The sequence below is a fragment of the Pinus tabuliformis genome, chromosome 5_1, assembly GCF_031772625.1.
Source record: "Pinus tabuliformis cultivar Carrire ecotype Pingquan chromosome 5_1, CPIR1, whole genome shotgun sequence".
NCBI classification, from domain to species: Eukaryota; Viridiplantae; Streptophyta; class Pinopsida; order Pinales; family Pinaceae; genus Pinus; species Pinus tabuliformis.
Genome location: NC_142305.1, coordinates 213,980,686 through 214,006,653, shown reverse-complemented (window position 1 = coordinate 214,006,653; position 25,968 = coordinate 213,980,686). Strand labels below are relative to the sequence as shown.

The following is a 25,968-nucleotide window of genomic DNA, read 5'->3' as shown; positions in this document are numbered from 1 at the left end:
GCATGTAAAAACAATCCTACCCAAACATATGCATCTAGAAGCAAGAACCATACTGTGTAGAGTTAATATGTCAAACTACTTCAGTCCACTGTGGATAGAATACATATGAACTATGAAATGAATAAATCTATCAGTTGATCACTCATACCCGCGTAAGTGCTAAAAATAAGTTCATGCCATTTTACACATATTAATGTATTTCATACAAATCTAGCAATGTCTAGTCTATTCAGGGAAGGAAAATAACAAGAACTCTTAGAATTCCATCAAATTTCACTCAAAGGCCCTACTGCACAGACACCCATTCTTTTAATGCAATGCCTCATAAAGGGTATCCTCCGAGAAACATCAAATTTTTCAAATCTAGCACAAAACAGTGTGGTACCAACAGTCACATTAGCATAGACTCCTGAGCAAAAACAAATTCCAACAGGGAAGCTTTACAAAATCTCAAGATCCTTGGAATACACCAGGTAAATTTTGCCTTTCTGAAAGAACTTCCAGGCCGTACAATGGAAATGAAATAACAGTAAATTCTTATGAAGTTACAGTTCAGCGTAACTGCTTGTATATGTTTTAAAAGGGGACACTGGGTAAACAGGGAACAATGCATCTTGTCATTCTTTCAACCAGTGACATATACAGCTGCTGAGAAGCTTCCACTATATTCATTAAATGTTACTGAGTATGTTACAGAGAAATTGACAATGTAAAATAAAATGTTTTATTATATAATATGATGAATTAAATTATGTTTTTTACAATGGAGGCTCTTGGCTTATAAATAGCCTCAGTTCCTTTACATGAGGGGTCATGATCTTTTGATCGTGCCCATTTTCTCCTAACTTAATCATAATTAATATTTATTTAATTTTTATACATAACATTGTCTTCCCCTCACAAAATGCTTTCTCCTCAAAGCATAGGTAATGAGGGATGTTGTTGACAAAAATCTTCTGTTTCCCAAGAAGCATCTTCTTTCGGTAGGCTCTTCCACTTGATGAGATATTCTTTAATTACTCGAGAACGTAATCACTTCTCTCTTGTGGCAATGATAGATTTTGGTTCTACTATAGCATCTCCTTCATTATTGAGTGTAGGAAGTTTCGTTTCTGTTGTCTGATGTTTTCCCAACATCTTTTTCAAACATGAGACATGGAAAAAATTATGGAAGCAGCTTGCTTCCAGTAATTTCAAACTTTAAGCTACTTGACTGATTTTCTTTATGATTTAATATGGTCCATAGTACTTAGGAGCTCGCTCGTTTTTTCCTTCTTGGTTTAATGATAGCTGTTTGTAAGATTGGAGCTTGACAGATACCCAATCTCCTTCGCTAAATTCTCTTTCTGATCTCTGTTGGTCAACTTGCTGCTTCATATGGTTCCTTGCAATATTTAGATTCTCCTTTAGCATTTGAAGGACATTTTGGTTCTCCTCTAGTTGATCTTTTACTGCTGGAATTTTTATATCATTTATGGTTAACTCCTTCCATTTAGGAGATTCATAACTGTAGGGAGCCTGATATGGTGTCATTTTTGCTGAGGTGTGATAAGAGGAGTTGCCCCACCATTACACCAGATGTAACCATTCAGACAATTTGTTTTATTTGCCAGTTATAAAACAACGAAGATATGCTTCCAAACATTTATTGACAATTTCAGTTTGCCCATCTATCTGGGGGTGGTAGGCTGAGAACTATGTTGTGGGATCTCCCAATTTGTTTAAAGAACTCTTTCCAAAAGTTTCCCTTATATTTGGAATCTCGATCACTAACAATGATCTTTGGAAAACCATCCAATTTGTACATATTTTTGCAAAATATTCTGGCAATTTGTTTTGTTGAATCTCGACCTTTTATGCCCATGAAGTGTGCCTATTTAGTGAGCTGGTCTACAACCACAAGGATTTTATTCTTCCCATTTGACTTGGGTAGCCCATCAATGAAGTCCATCACTATTTCTTGTTGAAGAATGTAACTAGGTTCGGTCTTCATAATTGTATTTGAGTCATAATGAAATGTGTTAATCGAAAGAAAGAAAAAGAAATTTTTATTATTATTATTATTATTATTATGACTTATTAAAGCATGGGTTTCAGGCTTGGGTCATCATGTTTTTGGTCAAAGTCCCCATTGAGGACTTCTAGGTATTGTCTTGAGTCTTTAGAGACATTTAATGAGGCCCATCTTGGGCTTTTGAATCATGTAAAAAGAATTATTATTGAGTAAAATACGTCACTTGTCACCTCCAAACCAAGTTGGCCCTTACCAGATCAAGTTGGCCTACATAAGGGCAATTCGACCCACAAAAAAGGGTATATATACAGTGCAGTTCGATTCATTTGGAGTTTCCACTCACAAGTTCGATATACAAGCAGAAGAAGCATAAAAATTGTAAAATTCCAAGGGAAGAAGGAGAAGTGTTGGAGAAGGATAAAAGTCGAAGTTTTGGGCTATCTATGCCAGTGTGGAAAAAGTCGCCAAAAAGTCGTGATTAAATCGGCAAAGTCTGATTTTTTGGACTAGCCAATTTAATCAACCGACTTTTTGGAAATTTTTTCCTAGTTGAAAATGTCGAGATTAAATCGAAAAAGTCAGGATTAAATCGAGATTCGATCCAAAAAGTCATGGAGCCCGCCCAGGCCACGGATAAGTGAGGGAAAGGGCAAAAAAACACTCATTTTTCACTCTGCTTGCTGCCATTCGTCCCTGTGGAGAGAGGAGGTGTTTGACATTGCCCAAGAGGAGGAGATTTGCTAGTTCTCTGGTGTGGATTTGGAGATTTGTCCACTGCTCAACATCAGAGATTCAAGGTGCCAATCTGCTGCTGCCAGGTATGAATTTTAATTTCTCTCTTAGTCTTTGTTACACAAATGGCTTCTTAAATCTTTCTATTAGTTTGTTTTTAGCTTATTTTTGCTTAGAAATTTGAATCAAAACTTCAACTTTTAACTTTCAAGAATCAAATGACAAAAATTTAAACCCTTGTTTAGTGAATTTGAGTGTGTTCAAGTGAGTGAGAAGAGGCATTTAGAATTTAAAATCAACAATTACATTTATGTTTGTTTCTTATGTGATGGGAATTTTTTTTTTTTTCAATTTTTTTTTGTGCCCAAGTCCAAATTCAAGTCCAAAGTTTCAAACAAAATGCAAGGACTTTTGGACCATATGTGGGAATATGGTGAACCTGATAATACTATACCTGAATCTAGGGGGCTCAATAACATGTATTTCACTTGCAAGTTGTGTGGCAAGTATATGTCATGTCAACAGATTAAAATTCTATTTGGGGCAAAATATAGAACTTTTCCCAAATCCATCTCCAGAAATCATCTGGCAGGACATTAAATCGTTGATGGATAAAGAGGAGGGCAAAGACACCAAGGCAACAATAAAAAACCAACTTGTATGGGCCTCAAGAGTGGGGGTAACTGAGAGTGATTCTTCAGCATCACCTTCCACACCCACATGTCCCAACCCCTCAGCTTTCACATCTTTTTTTGTTCCTAGAACCACACCCGGTGCACAACCTAGCATCAAATCAGCACTTAAAAAACAGGAAAAGGTGGACGCTGACAGGTTGGTCAGTAAGTGTCTTCTATGGAGTGATGTTCCTTTCAACATTGCCAAGACAAACCCATTCGACCAACCTATGCTCGATGTTGTTGTTGTCGTTGCCTAGGGTACAAAGCCCCTACCTTTGCAAAGTTGAGAGGACCTCTTCTTCAAGCTAAAAAGGTTGATTGCACTGCTATATTGGAGGAGTTTAGGGCATCATGGGAACACACTGGATGCACAATCATGTCAGATGGTTGCACTAACCTGAAGGGTAGCACCCTTCTTAACTTATTGGCTAGTTGTCCCAAGGGGACAATGTTTATGAAATTTGTTGATGCACCTGCACAAATTGAAGATGCATGTTTATTATGTGAATTGTTGGACATCTTCATTAAGGAAGTAGGTCCAAAAAATGTTGTCCAAGTCATAACAGACAACTTTGCAAATTAGGTTGTTGCTGGCAGGTTGCTTATCGAGAGGTATCCTAACTTGTTTTGGACACCTTGTGCTGCTCATTCTATTGACTTGATGTTGGAGGATATAGGTAAGATTCCTCTTGTGAGGGATATTGTTGAATCATCCAGGAGCATAACAAAATTTATATATAGTCATGCCTTTGTGCTTAGCTTGATGAAAAGATTCACCAACAACAGAGAGTTGGTGCGTCCCGCCATTACACGATTTGCCACTACTTCCATATCTCTTCAATCTCTGTTGAATTCTATATGGGATGTGAAGAACATGTTTCTTTCACAAGATTGGCTTGTTTATTCTATAAGCCGCAAACGAGAGGGAGAGGGCATATGCAGACTAGTTTCATATGATCAGAGCTTTTGGGTAGGAGTAGAGGAGGTGTGTGTCGATTCAGAACCTTTTGTAAGGGTTTTTCGGTTCGTTGATGGAGACAAGCCCGCAATGGTCTACTTGTATGAGGCCATGGATAAGGCCAAAGAAGCCATTCGTGCTTATTATGAAGAAAGGGAGGTGAGGGCTTAGAGAAACAACAAGTCATATGGAGAGAGATTGACGAGCGATGGAACAATACCCTCCATCGCCCCATTCATGCTGCAGATATCTACCTCAACCCCGCATTTTCTTACTCCTGTGGTTTCAGATTTGATGCCGAGGTGATGGATGGATTCCTCACTTGTGTTGAGAGGATGGTGGGATCTGAGCAAGAACATGAAGATATTTCTAAAGAAATGGAGATATATCATAGTTTTAAAACTCGAACTCGGACTCAAAACTAGTCAATGGTCAACTCCAACTTGGACTCGAAACCAGTCAATGGTCAACTCCAACTTGGACTCTGAAACAGTCTCAACTCGGACTAGTTGATTTCACTGACTCGGTATTTATAAAAAGTACATTAAATAGTTAATTTTAATGAAAAATCATATTTTTTAAGATTTTCATTCATGTTCCCAAACTCAAAGCATTAGAATAATAGAGAGAAGACAAAACTTGATCAAAGCATGCTCATGAATATATTTATTATATCAAAATGGCACCAAGTGCACTGTCCAAGACATGTAACATATAGAGATCAGAACAAAAACACATAACCAACGCTGCTCCAAAAAGCAACTCCCCAATGTTGCTCCAAGATTGCCAAATAACCTCCTCAATGTTGCTCCAGAAACCAACACCAACTGCTCACAAACTCCTCACAAATGCTCACATAAATGTAGTGAAACAGTTTTGAGGAAATATGTGTTAGAAAATCAAAAAGGCAAAAAGATTTTCTTATTCTTCATAATTACTTGTGATGTTTCTTGTTATTATGATTCTTTATATCTTCTTTATTTTAGTTCATCAAGCAATTAACAAAGGAGTAGCACATAAAATAATAGACACCAGATGTAGACACTATGCTAGGGAAAAACCCCCTCCAGATGAAAACCCAGTCAAGAAATTCTTCCTTTCAATAGTATTCTTTGAGATTCTTCATCCTAGACAAAGACTAGAACTTCCCTCCACACAAAGTCAGCCTCCCAGATCTTTGACCCCTTTCTAGCAACTTCGACTAGGCAGCAGCTTTCGACATCAGTTAGCTTCCGACAATAGTGAAACTTCGAAGACTTCGATCTCCCAATCTAGGGCATGAAACAGAGAGAGAGAGAGAGGCACCAAAATTTCGATTTTGCTCCTCTCCTTGGACTCCACCCAGCTCGCACTTCTTCTGGCTTCCCGACTTCACACTTCGCACCCAGCTACAAGAGATATCGAACTTCTTGTGAGAGAGTATGTTCCAAATGAATTCAATTTGCTTGTATTTATAGACTCCATGTGAGATCGAATTAGTGTCCTTAGGCCGACTTGATCTCTTCTAGGCCAACTTGATGTGGAGGATACATAAATTATATTTTACTTGATACTTAACCTTTTTACATGATTCAAAAGCCCAAGAAGGGTCTCTTTAAAAGTACAACGACTCTATTGACTCAGAATAAATCCTACAAGTCCTCAATCGGGACTTTTACCTAAAACATGGTGACCCAACCATAAAACCTATGCTTTAATAAGTCAGAATAATAATAATAATAATAGTAATTCTATTCTTTATTCTTTTGATAAGTACATTTCATGAAGACTCAAATACATTAAATGAAGACCGAACCTAGTTACATTTTCGAACAATATGAGGGGGTTGGGTCACCTTTAGAGGCATCGTAGAAAGGGTAGAGGGGCTAGGAAATTGTTTAAACAAAAAAAAATGATTTCAAGTCTACCCAACCTGCCTTTTTTCCTGCCGTCGAGACCGACCGATTTGAATCGGTCTCGGTCAGTCTAGTTAGTTCGATCGGTAGATTATCGAACCCGACGAATCGGTGACCAACTCGAACGGTTCAGTAACAAACTAGGCGCCAAACCATACAATTGACCTAGTTGGTCCGGGAAGGGGTATGGCTCAATCAACCAGGTTGATTTTGAGTCGAACCGACCTAGTTTTAAAACTGTGAGATATATAGAATGGCAGATGGCACATTTGGCTTTACCATGGCTACTATGAAATTATGAATAGGATGACCAAAATGCCAAGTAAGCTTTAGTTTGTTTCAACTTTCAACTTTCAGATTTCATAATTTGCTTCAAGTTTAGAGTTTCAATGTTTTAACTTTTTTAATGTTTCTCATTTTTCTTTTAACTTTTTAATATTTAAATTTTCTAAGTATTCATTTACAATATATGACCCTAATACAGATTGGAGTCCCAACACCTCAATGACATGGTCTACATCTACTACAATCTTCGATTGTGGGTGAGACAACTTCAGAAAACTCCTGATGTGGAAGCCATCTCATTGGACAATATTGATACCACTGCCTAGAGGGTCAAGACTAAGAGGTCGGGCATGGACTTAATCCCTGATTGGCTAGATGTGGATCTAGAGGCACTAGCGGCAGGGTAGGTAGCAGTTGTTGGGGAGGGTGAGCCAGAAATAGAGGAGGCGGAGTAGGAGCAGGGTCAGGAGACAGAGCACGACGAGGATGAGGAGGAGGAGGTGACACCATCTAGGATGGGCAGCAGCAGAGTACAGAGGCCACCTCTTTTATTGGCTTCTAGAGAACGACAGAGTATATTTGTAGCCCCAGGGGCAAGGCCTTCTTCCTTTAGAGGAAAAGGTAAAGCCATTCCCTATTCCCATAAAAGGGGCAGAGGAGCTCAGTGACGGATTACTTTATGACAGGTAAATGACTCATGATATACATTTATTATATTTTTTGTTGATATTTTGACACTTGAGAGTTGACACTAACACAAGACTCAAGATTCAGCACTTGATTCATTGTTTTGATATGTGATGTAGCACTAGAATTCATATACATATTATATATTAGCTTTCTTTTCATGTTTATGTGGAAATGCATTTATTTGATGTTGTGGATAATATAGATGCTAAAAAAAGTTAGAAACAATGAATATTTTTGTATTTTTTTAATCTTGCCGACTTTTTCAAAAACCTCCTGATTTTAACGACTTTTTCAATTTCTGGAACCTTGTTGATTTAATCCTGACTTTGACTTTTTCCACATTGATCTCTCTCTCTCTCTCATTCCTACGAAGTTATTGGGTTACTACTAGGGTCGAAGCTTTGTTGCTGCTACTAGGTCGAAGTTTCTAGGTCAAAGTTACTAGGTCGAAGTTTCTGGGTCGAAGTTTTGCGGCTACATCTAGGTCTAAGTTGTTGCTGGAATGCTATCATCTACAGAAGAAGGGAAGGGTTGACTTGGTGATTGGAGGAAGTCTGTGTCTAGGTCAAGGAGTCGTCGATCATCTTGTGAAATTATTGAAGGAAGAATTGTTGACTGGGACATGTTTAGAAGAACCAATGTCCATTCATAATGGATATTATGAATAGATGACCAAAATGTTGAGAAGAACCAATGTCCCTTCATAATTAATGGGACATTAATTAATTTAATTAATTAATCATTAGTATATATATTGGTTATTTAATTTTTATTTACTAATTGATGTTTATGAATATTTTATTCATAACATTGCCACCCCCTTTAGAGATGCTTTGTTACCCACCACCATTGGGTGACTACTATAGGAGAATTTTCTACTAGATTTTTCTTCAGCCGACAGCCAACAGCCCCTTGCAACCACCTGATAGCTTGATATGCTACTATTCTCCACCACCTGACCCAACCATTATATGCCCTCACTCATTTGTCATGATCATATGTTTGAAGGTGGACCATCCAAGCCGAAGGTATGACTTTTCATTATGTAATTCAGTGTTTACAGTTGCTTTTCTTGGGCACCTTTGGACATGGATTACTGGGGAGATTCGACGGAAAGAAAGGGATTTGGTCGTACTCTTGTTCCCTTACCTCAACTTGGTGGTTAATCTTGTATCCTACACTCGTGGAATATCTTTTATTGTCTACTAGTTTTAAGAGTGGAAATACAGGGGAAACCCTAATTTTGGTTGTGCGGTCCTACTTCCTAATACCATATATCTCACTCCCCTCCGCTCAATAGAAGATCTTTACACATTTTCCCATCTGGGTCCACATTTGTCCATTAGATTCACAAGGTGTTAGCCTCCCCTTCCCACTTGTCCACACATTGGGTCGGGCCTGGAACGATGCCCTAAAGGTTGACGCAGCTAAAAAGAAAGATAAAAGCATAATAAGGCCACATAAAACAGAAAATGTACCATAAAATGCAAAATATGGCAAAGACAATAAAATTTAGCGAGTGGGAAAAATCCAACATGAGCTCCACCCCCTATCGTTATGGCCATCACCCTGGTTCCTAGGGGTCTTATGACTGCCCCTTTCATTATTAAGGAACCCATGATTGTCCCAACCCCTAGTGGACAATGAACTTCCCCACCTTGAAGGCGTATTCACTGCTATATACTACGCATCATGCTCTCATCTACTTGAGCCCCGAGTAGTAAAATGAAGAAAAATCAATAAAAAGCAAAAGGCATATGAAGAAGGGTGGAAAAACAAAGGCCAGGGTAACTCATGTACCACGATTTCTCCCTCCTACATTCATACACCCAAGGTGTGGGCCTCCCTCATCATAGCTACCCTTGTACCATGGCATGTGGCTTGGAGCCTTCCCTATTGCACTCCCACTCTGTTCCATCATTATTTCACATCACAGTGATCACTTGATGGATGTACCATGGACCTATAATTCCCTTAGAGGTTCAAACCACCTAATACGGTCATTTATTAACCTCTCTTGTCAAGGAAGGTAACATTAGTACATATTCAAAGCCCATTTGGAAGAGAATGCCACCATGAAGTGTCCACTTATCCCTTCGTTTAGCAAGTGTATTTACTCAATGGCACTAATGAAATATTGTACTGGAAGGTGAGGCGACACGTTGGATCTTATAAGGATTGCAAGTGGGTCTTCATCTTGTACTTGGCCTCCCTATATGGGATCCAAGCCCTTTACAGGGTCATAATGTCACTTGTATGGTGAGCGTTGAGAGCCATGTGCCTCCAGCGATGCAGAGCATTGATTCACCATGGGCTTCTTCAACACAACCCCATTACTTGTTCATGCCTCAGTTATACAGAGATGACGATGCACTTGGACCGTGTTCCTCTGTCTGCCACACAATGCACCTGACTCTTGGCAGTTGATCCAGGGCCTGTAGGAGGTTTTGTCTCTCTCGGGGAGACATGGGAAGGCATGTGTCATCTTCTAGCCCTCATTGATGGAGCATCGACATGATCTTGGACCATTTGATCTTGAGACCCATTTGGAGGACACGGAGCCCAAATTGGTGTTTGGAGATATTTTACAGCATTTAGAGGGCATCCCTCATCCATTATTTTTCAAGTCGTCACTCTCATCCCCAGCATATGAGGCCTCAACGCTAGCATTTTACAGCACTTTGCATTAATTACATGGACTAAAAGAGAAATAAAATAATAATTAATGTTAAAGCTATCTTGGTTGGCTTGTAACCAAGGGTTTGTTACCTTGTTTTAACACTTTAGGGGCTTCCTCATTAGAAATTCGAACTTATGAGTCTTGTATAAATATGAGAGGCTCACTCTCATTTGAGATCATCACACTTTGGATTTTCAGCTAGCCTCATTAGATATTTTTGGCCTGCAACTTTGTGGAGTGATTTGGATGAATCTAATGCATTTTGACATTTGGAAAAATTCGTTCTCTCTTGGAGCTTCTCTTTGGCAATTTGATGGATGGATATATTCTTCATTATCTTGTAAGTGTTGTTTAATGCTATAATTTTGATCTAATAAATGTCTAATGCATGGAATATTGTCTATGGTTTTTAATGTGCCCTAATTTTGTTAGAACATTGAAGCTATTGGAAATTTTGCATGTGTTACTCATGGATAATGAATGAATGAATGTTTCTAGAGGTTGTTTTGTATATTGCATCCTTGAAACTCCATTTATTCTTGCCAACAAAGTATAAATTCCTAGAGTAGCTATGAAGTTGCCTCCATTAGGACTAGTGAAGTTGCCTTTAGCTCTCCTTGAAGAGTGAAGTTCTCAAATCAAGATCACTTTTTACTCTAATCGTCCCAATTGCTAGGCACTGCTCTTAGATCCTTGGGGATCACACATACTTGAGAAATCATTCTTTAATCTCCCCCTTATCGCTCCTTTTCTTCGTCCCTTTAAGGCTAAGAAAGCCTCTCCAGGGCTTGGTGCGAAATTCTCTAGAGGAGTGTGCTTTGAATTATTAATGGATAGGCCTTTCCCATATTGCCTCCTCTAGGCATCTGCAAGTTTTGAACAAATTTCGACGGTGGAATATCAAGAAAATTGATTCCCTAGCTATCACACTAAGTGGGAACCCTTGATGTGTCCCTTCAACTTGGGGATTTCTTGAAGGTTCATACTTTAGTACTTATTGAAGTATATCATTCACAACCTTTTCTCTTGTCTACTTGGAGCATGGATGAATTTCTATCTCGTCAAATATCTCAACCCTAGGCCTCGGGGGGTCTTCCTTTCAAGGGGTTTTTCTTGGAAGGTCCTCCTAGCTTCTCCCAAAGCTCGTATTTGCATTGAACCTTTCTATTGAATGAGCCTCATTGCCTCACTTAAAATGTATCCTAAGAACACCAATCAGAAGTGACGGATATTGGGACTCCTTCCGTCAATGAAAATCCGAGAAGAGAAGGGGACACAGGTTGTGGTGACAGTGGGCCTTTGTCCCAGTGTGTTTTTGTGCCCTCTAGATTTAGCCTATCTATAGGCCTCCTAGTTTGTGCAGCAACAGTGCCATTGACCTACATTTGTGGTCAGTTGTTGGACATTTGTGAAATGATCTTATATTATCTCATCTTACTTTTGCTTGTATCTATTTATCCCTTAGCTTTCACAAGTAGCCTTGGTACTCCAACATTTTCCATGTAACTTGTATTCCCTAGTCCCATTGACCTACTCATCTGTCACCTTCAGACATCAAATATGATCTACATTATCTACAAGTTACATTAGGGCCATAGATGCCTTGCAAATTCCCCATTGATGTCTTGGACATGTCTACAGATACCACTACCACTAACGCTTTTGGGAAACTACACAAACTATTATGACAACTTTCTTTCATTCTTTTAGCCTGTATTATGTTAATGTCTAATGAAAACTTTTCAGTCAGACCAAAATCCCACCTAGTCACATTCTACAATTTAAGTCATCAATGTTATATAATTTAATCATGTAAAGTTGGCAATAATTGACAATATATGTAGGAATCATAACTCAAAGCCTGAATATCTCATATAGCAGACTGAGAGCTTATATTTAAAGTCAGCATCATTTAGTGGAGAGAGTACAAACTAAACAACCAGCAAAACTAAACATGTCAGTGCACATTTCACTTTCTGGAAAGCTTCATAGATAAGATTTCATGAGCAGTAGACTGACGACAATCCAGAAATGCCTAACATTGATACTAAAAGTACAAGTAAAATGCTGGTGCCATGCAACCACTAATATCAGATTCTAGTCGAAATGAAAAAGTAGAGTCATGATCTCATTCACATTAAGTCAAATGAGCTTTGGTTACTTTTCTAAGAGCAGAAATTGAGCTTTCATTTCTTGTTGACATTTGCTGCATGCAAAAGAAATTGATAGTATATTTTATAATTAAACAAAAATCATATGATTTTCTTTCAGTATCTGCAATGAAACTACTTCACTTTCCTTGAGAATTTTGCACATTTAAAAGCAGAGACATAAAGACTGGAAAATGTCTTCACACTAAAGAGTGAAAGTTTAGAATAAAGTGAATGATACCTTGTCAAAATGTTAACCATAGCACGGAAGGCAGCTACCTGTGAAGTACAAAATCATTTAGAAAGACAATAAAATACAGAAATGCTAAATATATATTATGAAGGCTACCATTATTCTGAGTCAGTAACATCCAATGTATTAAGGAATAGTTGACTTCTACTTGTGGGTGCTTCAGTATAGTCATCATCTATTGTTCGAATCAATAGTTTTATATAATAATAAAAAGTTGTGTTCTTGAAATATCCCACCTTGCTGAGATCAGCAAGCCTTTCATAAGAATGCAATATAGCAAGAAATATGTGAACATCATGCCAGTGATCACACAAAACCAGGAAGCCTAGAGAACAACTAAACTGCACAAATATCTTCTGTATTGCCTATAAAATGATATGAATCAAGCCTCATTTATAAGCAAAACATGTGTCAGTCTTCCTCCATTGATCTCAATTCAGGAGATGTGTCATTTGAGTGGCAGTGAGATATGAATGCAAGGCTCTCTTCATCCAGTGAAAAAGATTAGAAGTTCGTGTTACAACTTAATAACATGTTTCTACCTCCAAATGCATCAAGATAAATCCTCAGAATGGTTGCTCCCATCATTCATCAAATAAAACCACAGGGGGATTTGATAATCAATACATCAACTTTTTTCATTCAGGAAGAAATAGCACGAATACAGAACCAGAACTATGCGGAAAATAAACAAATTTGTATAGCCAACCTAGAACTTGACAAACCTGAAGGGTTTCACCACCATCTCCAATCAGGTGCAGAAGCATGTTCAAGATTGGTTGTAAAAATTGCAGTAATGCAGTTGAATCCACATTTTTCAAGCTGTTAATGGCCTGTTAAAAAAAAATATCAACTATAAGATATATAAAGAAACAACCCTATTTGTAAGAGCATAGTAAGTATATTTTCCTAACTATAGAGACAATATAACTGTTGGAAAATCAGAAAGGCAGAAAGATTTTCTTTATGTTGATAATTACTTGTGATATTCTTATGTCCTTGTTAACTTTCTCATGTTCTTCTTTTATCTTAGTTCATCAAGCAATTACCAAAATCATAACACAAAGATCAAAGACACCAGAAGTAGGTGGACAGCCAAAGAAAAACCCCTATCTAGGGGAAAACCCAGTCAACAACTCTTCCTTTAATAGTTTCACGAGATGATCCAAGACTCGTTCACCTAGACACAAACATCCTCCAATCACCAAGTCAGCCCTTCCCTTCAGCAGCAACCTCGACCAAGAACTTCAATCTTGCAGCAACAGAACTTCAATCTTGCAGCAACAGAACTTCAATCTTGAAGCAGCAGCAGAAACTTCGACCTAGTAACAGCAGCACTTCGACCTAGAAGCAGCAGCATAAACTTGGTGACTAATGACTTATTTTATTCAATATTAATTATTTTTACATGATTCAAAAGTTCAGGAAGGGTCTCATAAAATCGAGAATGATTCTACAGACTCAAGACAAAACCTAGAAGTACTCAATGGGGACTTTGACCTATAACATGATGACCCAAGCATGAAACCCATGCTTTAATAAGTCATAATAATAATAATAATAAAATTTCATTTTTCTTTGTTTTGATAAATACATTTCATTATGACTCAAATACAATTTATGAAGACCGAACCTAGTTACATTCTTTATTCTTCAACACTCCCTCTTAACTAAGCAGGTATTAATAATTACACATATATATATACAAGTACATGGAAGATCTCAAAACACATCAACCATGAAGAGTTTCAGCCCACACAGTGCTATGGACTAGATTCCTTACCAAGGAAATATATCTAGGTGGGACTAAGATGGACTAAAGCTTTCAGCCACTCTATGTACTATCAGGCTTACTTGCTAACCATCAACCCAGGGAACTAGGTGCGTAATGCAAGGTCAGAGCTCTATGACCAATGCCACCCTCCCTACTTCGAGAACTAGACATCAACTCATGGGCCGACCAGATGTCCTCCCAGGCATTATGTATCACACACAATGCCTCAACATATCAAATATCTCCCAATCAAATAGATCGGTAACATCAAGCATGCTTCCAAAACTTCGAGAGATTTGCCTGAACAAACAAAACCTCAATCAGTAACAAACTTTCAAATACATTAGTAAACACAAACCTTCGGGGTCTTCCAACATCTTGATGTTGCTTCAAAATTTATCACAGTAGGACTACAAGGCTTCCCAGACGAATTTGACAAAAGTTTCCTCAACCATACAGCTTCCTTTCCTACCTTACATGGAGCAACATAGTCTACAATCGGATCTTGCTCTCCTTCTTTCAGCAACATCCCAATATACATTCTCCAATTTCTTCTTCAACGTATCCATCATGACCATAATATGCCCTCCGTCTGAACTTGCAATATTTCTTTTATCCAGGCTCCCTCTTAACTTAGGGAGATCAACTTCTTTCCCATAGCATCAAAGAATCCTTCATGGCTTCATTCCTTCTTATCAGAGTCATCTTGATTCATATAACTTCCTTTATCATGCTTATCAACCAAATCAACTTTACTTACGAATATCTTCAACATCTTGAAGATTATGTGCCCGCACGACTTAAACAACAAGTACAACCAAATACATATATAGAAGCATGATTGGAAGTATTAGACTTTATATATCAAATACCTAAATTTAGTTAGGTTCATAATCAACAAGAGACACATACTTTTAAAACTCAACTTCTTGCTCGGGTTTTGTTACAAGCCCTGGATCACATCAGTGACTATCAAGATATCAGTTTCAATATATCTAGGGCCTAAATATTTCTCTCAAAGATATGACAGGCTCTACTATAATATACTACAAACCCTAGAAGCAATTCAAACAAGTATAGTTCTACAATGCATCCAACAACTTTACAATTCATATGTTAGACTTCTACTAGGATTTAATGCAAACCCTAGATCCCATACATGAGACACTAAGCGTCAACAATCAAAACCAATCACAGCACAATCTAAGGTTTCTACAATATGACCAACCCAACCTTTTTGTACACCCTATATTTTATCATCACATGATATCCTAGAATGTCAAACTTCGACTACGGCGTAGTTACAAACCCTAAAACTTATGAACATCAACAATTAGGTTAGCACATATACATATCTAGGATTTCATAATCATGCACAAGCATATCATAACAACATATATTAGATAAACCCAAGACACAAATATCAATATATTGACGTTAGACATATAACAATCTTGATTAGGCTAGGGTTTTGATCAGACAAACATACACCTAGGGTTTCATTCCTAAGCGCTTACTCTAGATATTATAAGGGCTTTCTTCATAAACCCTAATTTACCAATGCGTCAAGGTATAGGAATCTATTACCATCTAACCCTAAAGGGCTAGGGTTTCCATAACAATACTAAACATGACATTATCATCAAAACCTCAAACATTAAAAGAATAGAATTTTTCTAGATTTCATCAGTAACCCTAAGTAGACTAATGTTTTTCACATTAGTATTGACATACCCTTAGATTAGGGTTTCACAGAGAACCTATTAGGATTCCAAAAGCATGATCATTTTAATGAGAGTAGATTCAATCTAATGATTAATCACCCAAATAAGAATCTCTATGATTCAAAGGTCCTAGACATAACACTTGTCAATAATCTAAAGCAAATTTATTAGAATGAATGAATATACCTTTATCATGAAGAGAACAAAGCTTGTAGTCTAAGACATACCTTTGAGTTAGACAAACCTTATAGTACATCAATTCCAATTGAACTTCTATCATGCTTAGTCTTGTGAGGTTTTCTCCATAGCCCTTGAGCATTTAGCAAGCCTTTCCTAAACAAGGAAAATATGAAAAGAAATGTTATTAGCATCTAATACAAACTCATCTAGATAAGAGAAGGAAACCAAACATAAAAACGAAGATACTAGGAATAAGATACTTATCTTTGAAAAATGGTGAGGGCTCCCTCTCAATCCAATCTCGAGGGATGCCTATAACTTTATCAAAACAATTCAAAAATATTTTTCCAAAGCATGTTAAACCTACAAGTACTAGAAATGAAAGCATCAAGGAAAATAATTCAAAACTTTAGAATAAATGACTTTGTATTGTAAGTCCCTTATTTCCGATTCTTCGGACTTGTTCATCTTTGGAGATCCTTCTTCGGCAACATTTGCTTGATCGATGTTTCTCTTTTTGTTCCTTGGTTTGTCAGGACAATCATTTTTCTAGTGACCCATCTTCTGACAATTGTATTACCTTGCTTCCTAGTCCTTTAGACTTCTTGAAGGTTCCTTTATTCTTGTGATGTGTGGAATAGGCATTTGAAATTTTATCCTCTTCATTCTCTTTGTTGCTTACTAATGAAATTTTGACTTCTTCTTGACTACATGCATTCCATAATTGTTCGAATGTAGGAGTTTCCTTCCAATTGTTGATACCTGATGAAAAGGCACTACAAGATGTTGGTAATCCTAGAAGTATAGTGATTACAAGCTCCTTTTCAGGTACTATCTCATCTATTGCCTGGAGTTAATCTCTAATTCTAGCTATTCTAACAAAGAAGAACGCCACAATGTCATCTTTTGTCATCTTCATTGCCCTTAGTTCATTCTTAAGACTTGCCATTTGGCTAAGATTCTTCATTATGAACAATTTGGATAAGGCCTCATACATCCCTTGAGCAGAATCTATGTTGGATATATATGGGATGGGGTTATCCTTTATTCTATCCACCATTAGGGTCATGGCCAATATCTCTGATTCTCTATACTTTTCCTTTTCTACATCACTTGATTCATTTGTGGGCTTCTTTACTTTTCCTTTGACTAGATATAAGACTTTATTATTCTTGAGGATGAGATCTATCCTCTTGTTTCATGCCCTATAATTGGATGCTCCTTCTAATCGCATTTCTCCCTTCAATGAGTTAGACATGGTTCTTGAAGATAGTAGGCTTGACTCACTATATGATATTTTTCCTTGATGACCCTTATTCAAACTTCTTAAAACTCCTTTTCATAGATCTTCAGGCTGCCTTTTTCCTTCTTCTTCACCTTAGCTCTGATACCATGCTGGAAAATCAAAGAGGCAGAAAGATTTTCTTTATGTTGATAATTACTTGTGATATTCTTATGTTCTTATTAGCTTTCTTCTGTTCTTCCTTTATCTTAGTTCATCAAGTAATTACCAAAATCATAACACGAAGATCAAAGACACCAGATGTAGGCACACAGCCAGGGAAAAACCCCTATCTACGGGAAAAACCCAGTCAGCCACTCTTCCTTTAATAGTTTCACGAGATGATCCAAGAATCCTTGACCTAGACACAGACTTCCTCCAATGATCAAGTCAGGTCTTCCCTTCAACAACGACTTTGACCAAGAACTTCGATCTTGAAGCAGCAGCGAAAACTTCGTCCTAGTAGCAGTAGCACTTCGACCTAGAAGCAGCAACAGAATTTAGATCTAGATGCAGCAACAGAAACTCAATCTTGATGTAGCACTTCAACCTTCCAACAAATAGCCTAGTGAATTCATACGTGAGAGAGAGAGACAACCCAAAAACTTCAATTTACTTCTCCAGCAAATCTCCTTCTAATTCTTCTGCAATTTCGTATTCTTCTACTTCCTTCTCGTGGATATCGAACTTGTGTGAGTGATCCTTCAAATGTATCGAACTACGCTTATTTATAGCCTCTTTTGTGCATCGACTTACCTTGATGTAGGCCGACTTGATTAGGTGAGGGCCGACTTGGTTTTGAGGTGACAAATGACTTATTTTACTCAATAATAAATATTTTTACATGATTCAAAAGCCCAAGAAGAGACTCATAAAATGGACAATGTCTCTAATGACTCAAGACAAAACCTAAAAGTCCTCAATGGGGACTTTGACCTATAACATGATGACCCAAGCATGAAACTCATGCTTTAATAAGTCATAATAATAATAATAATAATTTCCTTTTTCTTTCTTTTGATAAATACATTTAATTATGACTCAAATACAATTTATCAAGACCAAGCCTAGTTACCTTCTTCAACAATAACAGATGTCAAATGTCATTAATCAGTATCCAAGGATAGTACCTCTAAGTAACAGGTTACACTTTATGTAATATACAAAGTATATTAATAATTATAAATCAATATAATATATCAATATCATGATAAACCAAATTAAATATTATTAGTTAGGTCTCTTCCGGTCACTACCATTCAACGTGACCCATCCCTTCATAATATATAATAACTATATCCTTGCAGATTATGTGGGTTCTTGTCTCATTGTGCAGTGATCACTCTAATAGTGAGCAGTTTGATTCACTTTGGGTGTATCTAAGCAAGCTCATGACTTGCTGGCTTGTCACTAAACTTCCCTCTCTGCCAGTAGCAGTAAACTATCTGGCCTTCTAGCCAAATTTCCTGTTGCTAGTGATAAGAAACCTTCCTTGGCCAGTGGCTATTTTCCCTTAGCTGGTTGCCATTGTTCAGAACATGCATGAAATGGTAGGAAGAAATATTAACTCGGTGTTTCATCCTGCTGCTTGTAGGTATCTGAAGGCTTTCAAAGGCAACCTACAATTAATTAACAAGGTTTTGCTAGTGTACATTTAATTAGCAGTTCGTGACTAAAACAAACTGTATGATCTGAACCAGTCACTGTAGCAGTATAACTGAGATAAACTCTGCCAGACTAATCCTTTTGCTGAACAACAGAAGTGCATGCACAGTCAACACCCCCACATATACAGCCAACAAGAGCCAAAGTCAAATAAAAAAATTCAAAGTACTTAGAAAAACAGATACCTTAAATGCCGGCATACTTTCCATTGCACATTTGTTGGTTGACCCAGAAGTGAACATTCTCATGTGTTGAATGGGATTTTGGCCTAGTGATCAATTTTAACCTAGTTTTGATGTAACAGTATTGGGATTAGAGTCTAGACTAAGATTAGGTAATGGATAGGGTTCGTCCAGACATTAGATGGACATCCATAAAAGGATGACAATAATTAGACTTATGTTATGTTATACTATTTATGGTCGTCGGTCAACAACATGGACACCACCCAAGTGGTTGCAACATCGACCTGTCCCAGTGTACCGTATCTTTGAAAACTGAAGACGTTAACAGTGGGGTTTCTACCTGGTACTGAGGTCTCCCACAATAAACTGGAGTGTTTCTGATGTGATCATCTCTTCTTCTCTATTATGTTTCTCGAATGTGACATGTTAACAACTTAATACTAAGTAGCAATGGACAGTTGTGTTCCATGGTTGCTACTGTTATTACCTTGATTGAGTTATTGTTTCATTCTTAATATATCTCCTGGAATGCTAATAATAGAAAATATTAATGCTTATTCCCTGTAATGTAGTCGATTTTAACATGTTAGGGGCAAACTAATCAAGATTTAGTATCCTACATTTTCAGGAGCATTCCAGACACACTCAACAACATTTATTCACTAGCAACAGATATATGAATATTCTCTGTGAATTTCTGAGCACTTTTGATGTGTTTTATACCAAGCATGGATCATACTCACCAAAAATAAGTCCCAAGACCAAACAAGCATGTCCTCAGTCACAAACTTTGACAGAGAAAACTCACAAGCATAAGTCTTGTAACCCAACCATGTGGGTGACCCCTAGGGAAAAATATTTTATCCTAGTGTTCAGCTTGCCAGCAAACAGCCCTATCATGACCCACAGATAGCTGACCTCAGATGCCTCTTATTGATGATTCAGTCAGCGCTTTACTTACATCTAGCCTGCTCATCCAATGAAGGAGGGTCATCAAATATGAGGTACATTAATCATTTTTGTACTCAAGTGCTTTCATTTAATGTTCAAGGGCATTCTAGCATGCATCACATGTTGAATTGGATGATAGACCATATTTGGTTCTACACTTGTTCCCATCCTTGGTGACTATCATTTACCCATAGTGTAGTGTGACCTTCCACGAGGACTTTTTTTCACTTGCAAGCAGGGGCACTAATAGGGCGCATCCATGGTAATCCATAGTTAACACCTTCCATCTCTCCTTTGTCTCCACATCACATCCTCAAGCTGAATGCTATCTGTCACTAGTATTGGTTCGCTATTTTCCTCATCCTCATGTAGAGGCCTAGAAACATTGCCCTAAGAGGTTAATGCAGTAGAATAAAAGGAAAAAGCATGAGCCATAATATTAAAATGCAAAAGATTGACAAGAATAAATGAAAGTGTGCGGACAAAATCCTAGACAGAGCCCTGCCCCAGTCATTAACACTCACCCAGTTCCTAGCTAATCCATAAGCTATCTAAATAAAAGGAATTTTGAATATCCCAAACCCCGTAAGCAAGGAAACGCTTCATCTTTAAGGATCAATGAAAGCTTGTAACACAGGCTATGCCTGTAAAAAGAAAAATGAAATCAGTGAAGAAAAAGGCGCACAAGAGCGGTGGTAAAAATAGGCCAAGGAAAGGGGTAACTCAGTCCCACAATTGCTCCCTATTCATATCATAATGCTCAAGCATGTCGAAATTTCATAGCTAGCAAGATATAGTGGCATCCTCCATCAAGTAAACCCCATGTCATGTTATTTATCACTTGCATCTATTGATTCATGGGTCGACCAAGGAGTTGTTGCTCCCCTTAGAGTTGGAAGCACCTAATAAGGCCTTTTGATAACCCTCTGATATTTAAGCATTGTAACTTGTCTGCAAATCATAATATAGGAAGACATTTGAAGACAATGCTCATGTAAAGTACTTTGATGCATTTTACATTTCATATGGCCCATTCTGATACTCTTCTGGTATGTGCACCCATGATGTTGATCTCACTTGATTTTGTAAGTTGCATTAGATGTTTCCTCCCAAGTACAATTGCCATCCCTTGAATGGGATGTATAATGCTTCCCCAGAACTTCAAAGAGGATGTCCAACTACACTTGATGACTCCACTGGGCACTAGAACCAGTTGACCACCATTTAAAGAGTGTTGACCATGGGATACATTCAACACTATTGATGACACTCTCCTCTCCCTCCAAAACCTCAAATTTTGCACATTTAAGCCATGGCATTACTTAAAGAGTTGATATTCCCCATTGATGGAAGGACGCCCCTACACTGGCATTACACCTTTTTTTATGGGTGTTGCCCTATTTCTGGCACAGTTTGATGATGATGATGGTGACTTGAAACTCCTCAAGAGAGGATGGTACACTGTTTTGCATAATGACACCATGTCCTAACTCCATGACATCCCGTTCATGTGGCTTGTATTGATAACTTGTGCTTATTTGATGATAACGTCTTATTCAGTGAGCCTTTGCTTGATGATTGGACACCTTTTTTTGAGGATATTTTTAGGGACTTTAGTCTACTTTTGGACACCTTTTAATGATTGGACAGATCAAACACAACACAAGAGTCGCCCTAAGGGAAACAAAAAAAGGATGACCAAACTTGAGTGTCACAACAAGGGTCTCTTTTCTTATGATGTTTGCTTGCAGTGTGTATGAAGGTAGGAGAAGCAATAGTTGTGCCCAGATCGAGGTCACAGACCCCATCTAACCAACTTGAACTACCTACTCCATAACAGGGCTCAAACTTATTACCAATCCACATGTATGGGTAAACCTAGGAGATAATTTTTCTCCTATGATGCATTTGTCCAACCAGCAGCACTGCCATGATCCACAGATATCAGCCTCAGATGCCTCATGCCCACTATTGTTATCAGCTTGTCCACTTGACTAGCCTATTCACTTGATGAAGGTGGGATCATCATTTGTGAGGTACATTAACCATTTTTACATGCAAGTGCTTTCATTTAATGTCTTTGGGCATTCTAGTATGGATCATGGATTCAAATTGAATGATAGATCATGATGCTTGGGATGCATACTTATTCCCTTATTTGACCTTGGTGGTCATCATTTGCTTCTAGTCCAGTGTGACCATACTTCAGCTTTTTCTTTCACTTTCTATACGAGGCCCTAATTGCGGTAGCATCCCATGTTACTCATGCCAACACTTGTCATCATTCCCTTATCCATTCTCCTATTTTTTGATTAATTGTTGCCAGTCACTTGTATCGGTTCCCTATTAATCTTGATAAAAAGGGAAATAATTTTAAAAGAGGAATTAACCTTTCCAACCAAATAAAACTGTTATAGAAATTACTTAGAAAGTATAATTAAAAATAAAATAAAATTTTAGGGAAAAAAATATTGAGAAGAGGGTATTTCATATTATCAAATAAACAAAAAATGTATTTATGGGAAGGTAGAGGCTTATTTAAGAGAATAATGTAATTTTCAATAAAAGGCAAAAGTTCCAACAATGGTCAAAATAGTAGCCATGCCATGGATGACAAAAAAATTTAGGAAACAATCATCAATATAAAAGGATTGAGAGAAGACTGAGAGAACTCACAACGAAAAATCTGAAGCAATACCTAGAAAAATGCAATTTATAGAATGAAAGTAGGTCCCTTGCTAGGAAAGCTGATCATTTAAAACACAAAGTAGCAAACTATCAAAATATGCAACAAACTAAATTAAAAAGAACAATCCAAAATTAAAGACAGAGACAAATGTTTATCGAAAAAAAGATAAGGACATTCCTCATCTACCAAATCAAAATCAAACTTCAGTTACTAAAATCAAACGATTACAACGAAAGGAAATATCAATTCCAAAAGCTCATAAACAAACAACTACTGACCCTATTGAGTTAAGGATGCGTTCAGATTCAGAAGTCCAATGTTCAAACTAAAGATAAAGGGACCATAACAAGCTCAATGGAACCTAAAAATCTGTGCTGCTACTAACATATTTTATAAACTGAAAAACAACACATGTATATGACAATGACTTCAATACTCAAACTGAATCAACAATCCAAAATTGTGATCAAGAAGAAGCAAGCTACAACAGTACCATATCGTCATCCCAATCACAAGAGACATTGTATGGACCAATCAACCTACAATGTCAACATTACACTCAACAAAATTTGATTCACATTCTAAAATATCATAACTTCAACATAATTTACTTTCAAAAACACACTGGGAATCACAATCAAATAAGTCCCAGTCAAGTGTCTTACAATACAGTTACAAAAAAAAATTCTATCCAGGATGGGTTGACCCCATTAAAATGCAACAATATTGTTTGAAGCTTCAAATATCTCTTTGTCTTCTTTTCTCAATCCAAGACTATATCAAGAATATATCATCACGTGGAAGAGCCACTAGCACAAGACAAAGATTCCCATCGACAAGAAGCTTCCTCTTCCCATGCTTTGAGGGATCTCTTAGGGCAAAGAGTATGTACCATACGAAAGTATATTACTAATAAAATACACTATAGAATAGAAAATAAAATAGAACCTAGTTACATAATATATAATTATTAAGTACATTAATTAGGACCCTTGAGCTTGCAACCATGTATTATGACTTGTGAACCATATCTTCATCATTCAATAAAGAGATCATATTGTTTGATTGTAATCATCATTCTTCGTGTCAATTTAGATATAATTAAATTTTTGTACATTATATGTGCTCTTGTCCCACTTTTTGCATTGATTCTAGTAATGAACCTTTTGGTTCATTAATATCTCCTACAATCAAGAGGATCCAGCAGAATTACCACTTGGAATGTTGTGTGAAAATTCCCACAATCTGAAGGAACCCCTACTGCAGCAAATCTGAATCTACTTCACCTACTTGATTTTTAATATACATTAACCAAGTTATTCTTCTGAATGTTGAAGCAAATTACTTATGCAACCTACACTAATTAAATATTTGATCTAATGAAACAGAAAATAGAGCAAAGAACAAGATACATAGGACACTTTATTTTGGACACGATAGTCCCCAGAAAAACCCAATGCAGGAAAACCGGTGCAACAGTGTTGATTTAGGATGTTCATTTAGCAATCCTTTACAAAGAAAATAATGGCGGAAAATCTGAGTGAGTTTTACCTCACTTCACTCGGCAAAATTCTCGCTGATCCGGTACAAGACTGGCTAACCCCGGCTATCTCTGTGTTGGACGTCACCTTATTTGCCCTCTGTGTCAGCTCTCCTGCCTATTCCGGCAGTTCTTGGCAGTTTCGGTTGTTCCCAGCAGTTCCAACATCTACCCTCTGTGTCATCCTTCCCGGTTGTTCCTACAGTTCCGGCTTCTGCCCTCTGCATCAGCTTTCCCAACTGTTCCATCTTTTGCGTGACAGGAAGTTTTTCTGCTCTGTTGGCTCTCTCCGCCTCTCTATCTGTATTCTCCGAAAAGTCCTTCTCCCGGATTCTCATTGCCCCTCTGCTGCAGAATGATCACTTAATTCGAAATCCTTACCAAACCCTGCCCTAGGAATCAAATTCTTGATCAATTCGTTCTCTCCATAGGTGTTTCCAAATGAACCCCAAGCTTCCATTTTATAATTTTCCTGTTAACTCTTCAACGACCGAGATTAAGTCTCTAATCAACAACTAAGATTAAAACATGACATGATCTGCCTTCTAGATCATTTTCACCCATATTTGATTAATACCCATTAATATTTTAATTTTCCTAAGTTTAGACTTAGGAACCCCATTAAAAATATTAATTATTTTAATAAAATATAATTCGGGTGGAATTTCACCAAACGGTTTTTGGGTTCTTTAAAACTCATGTGCCTTAGCCTCTCCACCAATTTTCAAGGCTAGAGCACTTCCGATGCTACCAAAAACTAACATGTTGCTCAATTTGAAAGATATGACACCTAATTTTATAAGCAAAATATTTCCAACAATATCACCTTCACAAAAAATTTAAATGAAAGCGAATTTAGATGGGCACATTGATCAAGCATTGTATTATGAATAAATATATAGGAAACAATGTAAAATAATGTAAATGATAAGAACCATAAATAATTATTAGTTAATTAGTAATTAGGTTCAAGAGTCATGTCTCATTTATTAGTTAATTAATAATTAGGTTGAAGAGTCATGTCTAAATGAGACATGACTCCCCATGAAGAGACACCTGCTTGGTATATAAGCCAGCCTCTCGTTCTCATTGTATTAATCATTCTTATTCATACATTTAATATGTAATATTTGTATCCTCATGGATAACTTTATATTCCAAGTCTTCTGAAGTAATTAATCTGTAGAAAGAACTTTGTTCGCTTCATTTGGTATTAGAGCAGTCGATCCTCTCATTGCTTCACCGATGCACAGAACTCGTTATCCTATCTAGGTCTTTGACCATCGAAAATCATCAACCTTGTTGTCGTCATGACTGAAGCATTCGCTACACGTTTGGAGTTTCTCCGTCATTGATTTGTCAAGGCCCTTGGCCATTTCTTAAAAAAAAATATATATATATATATATATTGAAAAACAAGGAAAAAAAAACATAGTAATATATATATAAAAAAAAAAAAAGAGAAAACAAAAAGAAAGAAAATAATATTTTTTACATGCAACTGTCATATGCAGTAGCGCCCGACTGCACAAAACGAACGCCAAGAGACCTGGTATTTCTAATGTGCGCACCGTGACTGAGCGAACATTCAACTGACCCCAACATACGACCATTGTTGGGCCGCTGCGCATCTTACACTCGACA

General features: G+C 37.3%; 1 protein-coding gene across 1 annotated transcript in view; it reads right to left on the bottom strand.

Moving 5' to 3' along the window:
- SPK1 (guanyl-nucleotide exchange factor) overlaps nt 1-25,968 on the bottom strand; it is a 312,986-nt gene that overhangs the window by 133,232 nt on the left and 153,786 nt on the right. Inside the window, 2 exon segments of the mRNA XM_089431973.1 lie at nt 12,323-12,360; nt 13,060-13,167. Coding sequence (XP_089288099.1) covers nt 12,323-12,360; nt 13,060-13,167 — 146 coding nt within the window.